The following is a 2,500-nucleotide window of genomic DNA, read 5'->3' as shown; positions in this document are numbered from 1 at the left end:
AGAGAGAGTAGGAATTCCCTTTGACACACGGGGAGGGCACCCAGAGGGCAGCTATATGAGAGACAAAGGCCCCACTGGATCTAATGCAATATGAGAGAGAATGGACAGAATGGACAGATTGAGATGCAGAGAAAGAGAGAAGGAAAGACAGAAAGAGAGACAGAGAACAAGAACAAATGGAAACAAGGGATGGATCTTTCCTGAAAGTACATGGAAGGACAGATTGAAGCAGCACTAGTGCTTCTGCTTTTCTAAAAACCTCCTGTGTGTGTGTGTGTGTGTGTGTGTGTGTGTGTGTGTGTGTGTGTGTGTGTGGATTAATGAGAGAAAATTTCTCTCACTTCTCAAGACAACTGGCATCGTAGCTTGCCTCATGTACACACATACTCACACGATACACACACACACACACAGACACATGTGCACACACACACACACACACCCACGCAAGCTCAGGTTGTTTGAAGAGATAAGGCCTGGAATTTTAAACAGGTGTAACGAAGCGAACATGGCTGAGGGCAGATCGGTGCTCCTGATCTGCTACACAATATCCAAACACACAGGGCTACGGCGGCCTAGCAGGCCCACACAGAACGCCAGCGTTGCATAACACACTTTGTGATTGTTACATTAACCATTATATAAGAGAGAAAAAAGAGAGGGAGAAAGAAAGATGGAGGAGGAGAGGAAATGTGGGAGAGGTGAAGAAAGAAGACGGAGAAGAAAAGCAAGATGATGATGATGAAGGAAGAGGAGGAGGAAGAAGAGAAGAAAGCAGAAACAGTGTGTTCCTGACCTGCGGCAGTAGTTTGTATCGGATGGTGAAACCGGGCTCGGAGGGGAAGTACTCGTCAGAAGTGAAGTGGACGCGGAGCTGGTTGCCGGAGGAGACCTGTGGAACCGGCGCAGACTGACCACACCAGCGGCCCAGAACCACACCCGACACCGGGTCCTCCACTTCAACATAGTCATACCTGCAACAACAACAACAACAGCAACAACAGGTCACAGATCAGAACTGATCAGACAGTACAAAATAATGCACAAAAGCAGTAGTTCCAAAGAAAAACACTTGTGCATAGCTTATGGTTGCAGTTAAACTCCAGTGGGTTATAGTTTCCACAAATAATATCACACATTTTAATGCTTTTATTTGGACCTTAACCCAGGGGAAGATTCACAGATCCAAACATTGAAGGAAGTATATTACACACTTAGGCAAGTCTGATCAAACACAGAATGCATTGTGCTTTTTTATTATTTCTGCACTGCTGATTATGAGGTAAACATGGCATCGTCGTTTCCAGATGGATATACTACCTATTATTGCAGAAATGGAGCAGTACAATTTGCAATTGGCTTGCTTAGTATACACAGTTGCAATCCATGCACGCACACACACACACACACACACACAAACACACACACACACAAACACACGTACGCACGCACGCACACACAAACACACGTATGCATGCACGCACACACAAACACACGCACACACACACACACACACACACGCACACACACACACACACAATATACTACATGTCTGCTTGTATGTGTATACAATGAATTTGTACAGGCCAGCATGTGCATTATGCATCTGAAAGTGTGAAAGTGTACCTATAAAGTACACCATCTTCCTCCAACCGATTAACCTTCAATATGGTTAGTTTTGCTTGGCCAATCAACAAAGTCATGAAGGTGCACAGTTCCTTTTTGTTTTTTGAGCGAGACCCCAAAGATGAACAGTTTCAAAAAAGTGATCTGGATCTAATGCAATATGAGAGAGAATGGAGAGAATGGCCCCACTGGATCAAATATAATATGAGAGAGAATGGACAGAATGGACAGATTGAGATGCAGAGAAAGAGAGAAGGAAAGACAGAAAGAGAGACAGAGAACAAGAACAAATGGAAACGAGGGATGGATCTTTCCTGAGAGAACAAGGAAGGACAGATTGGAGCAGCACTAGTGCTTCTGCTTTTCTAAAAAGCTCCTGTGTGTGTGTGTGTGTGTGTGTGTGTGTGTGTGTGTGTGTGTGTGTGTGGATTAATGAGAGAACATTTCACTTCTCAAAACAACTAGCATCGATACACACGGCATTGTCGTTTCCAACGAACAGCTAATGGCCCTACATGTAGTGTTTACAACTCAAAGAAGTCCATAGACAGCTCACACACACATACACACACACACACACACACACACACACACACACACACACACACACACACACACACACACACACACACACACACACACACACACACACACACACACACACACACACACACAGAGAGAGAGAGAGAGAGAGAGAGCTCTGACAAGTCTTACTTACAGCTCATATGAAGAGATGTACTATACATCCAGTCTAGATGGAGAGAAAGACATGCAGAGTGAGAGACAGAAACAGAGAGAGAATGAAACAGAGAGAGAGAGAGAGAGAGAGAGAGAGAGAAGGGAGATGCAATAGCTCATTATCAGTCCTGAGTAT

At 44.5% G+C, this 2,500-nt stretch overlaps 1 protein-coding gene across 1 annotated transcript in view; it reads right to left on the bottom strand.

The window, feature by feature from the left end:
- pdgfc (platelet derived growth factor c) overlaps positions 1 to 2,500 on the bottom strand; it is a 58,495-nt gene that overhangs the window by 18,260 nt on the left and 37,735 nt on the right. Inside the window, exon 3 of the mRNA XM_076287616.1 lies at positions 797 to 974. Within this exon, the coding sequence (XP_076143731.1) occupies positions 797 to 974 (178 nt within the window). The remainder of the gene's footprint in view (positions 1 to 796; positions 975 to 2,500) is intronic.

The sequence above is a fragment of the Alosa pseudoharengus genome, unplaced genomic scaffold, assembly GCF_046254945.1.
Source record: "Alosa pseudoharengus isolate Yale_2024_CS ecotype anadromous, Long Island Sound unplaced genomic scaffold, YU_APseudo_1.1 YU_APseudo_1.1_scf_16, whole genome shotgun sequence".
In the NCBI taxonomy this organism is placed as follows: domain Eukaryota; kingdom Metazoa; phylum Chordata; class Actinopteri; order Clupeiformes; family Clupeidae; genus Alosa; species Alosa pseudoharengus.
This window is presented reverse-complemented; position numbering and strand designations above follow the sequence as displayed.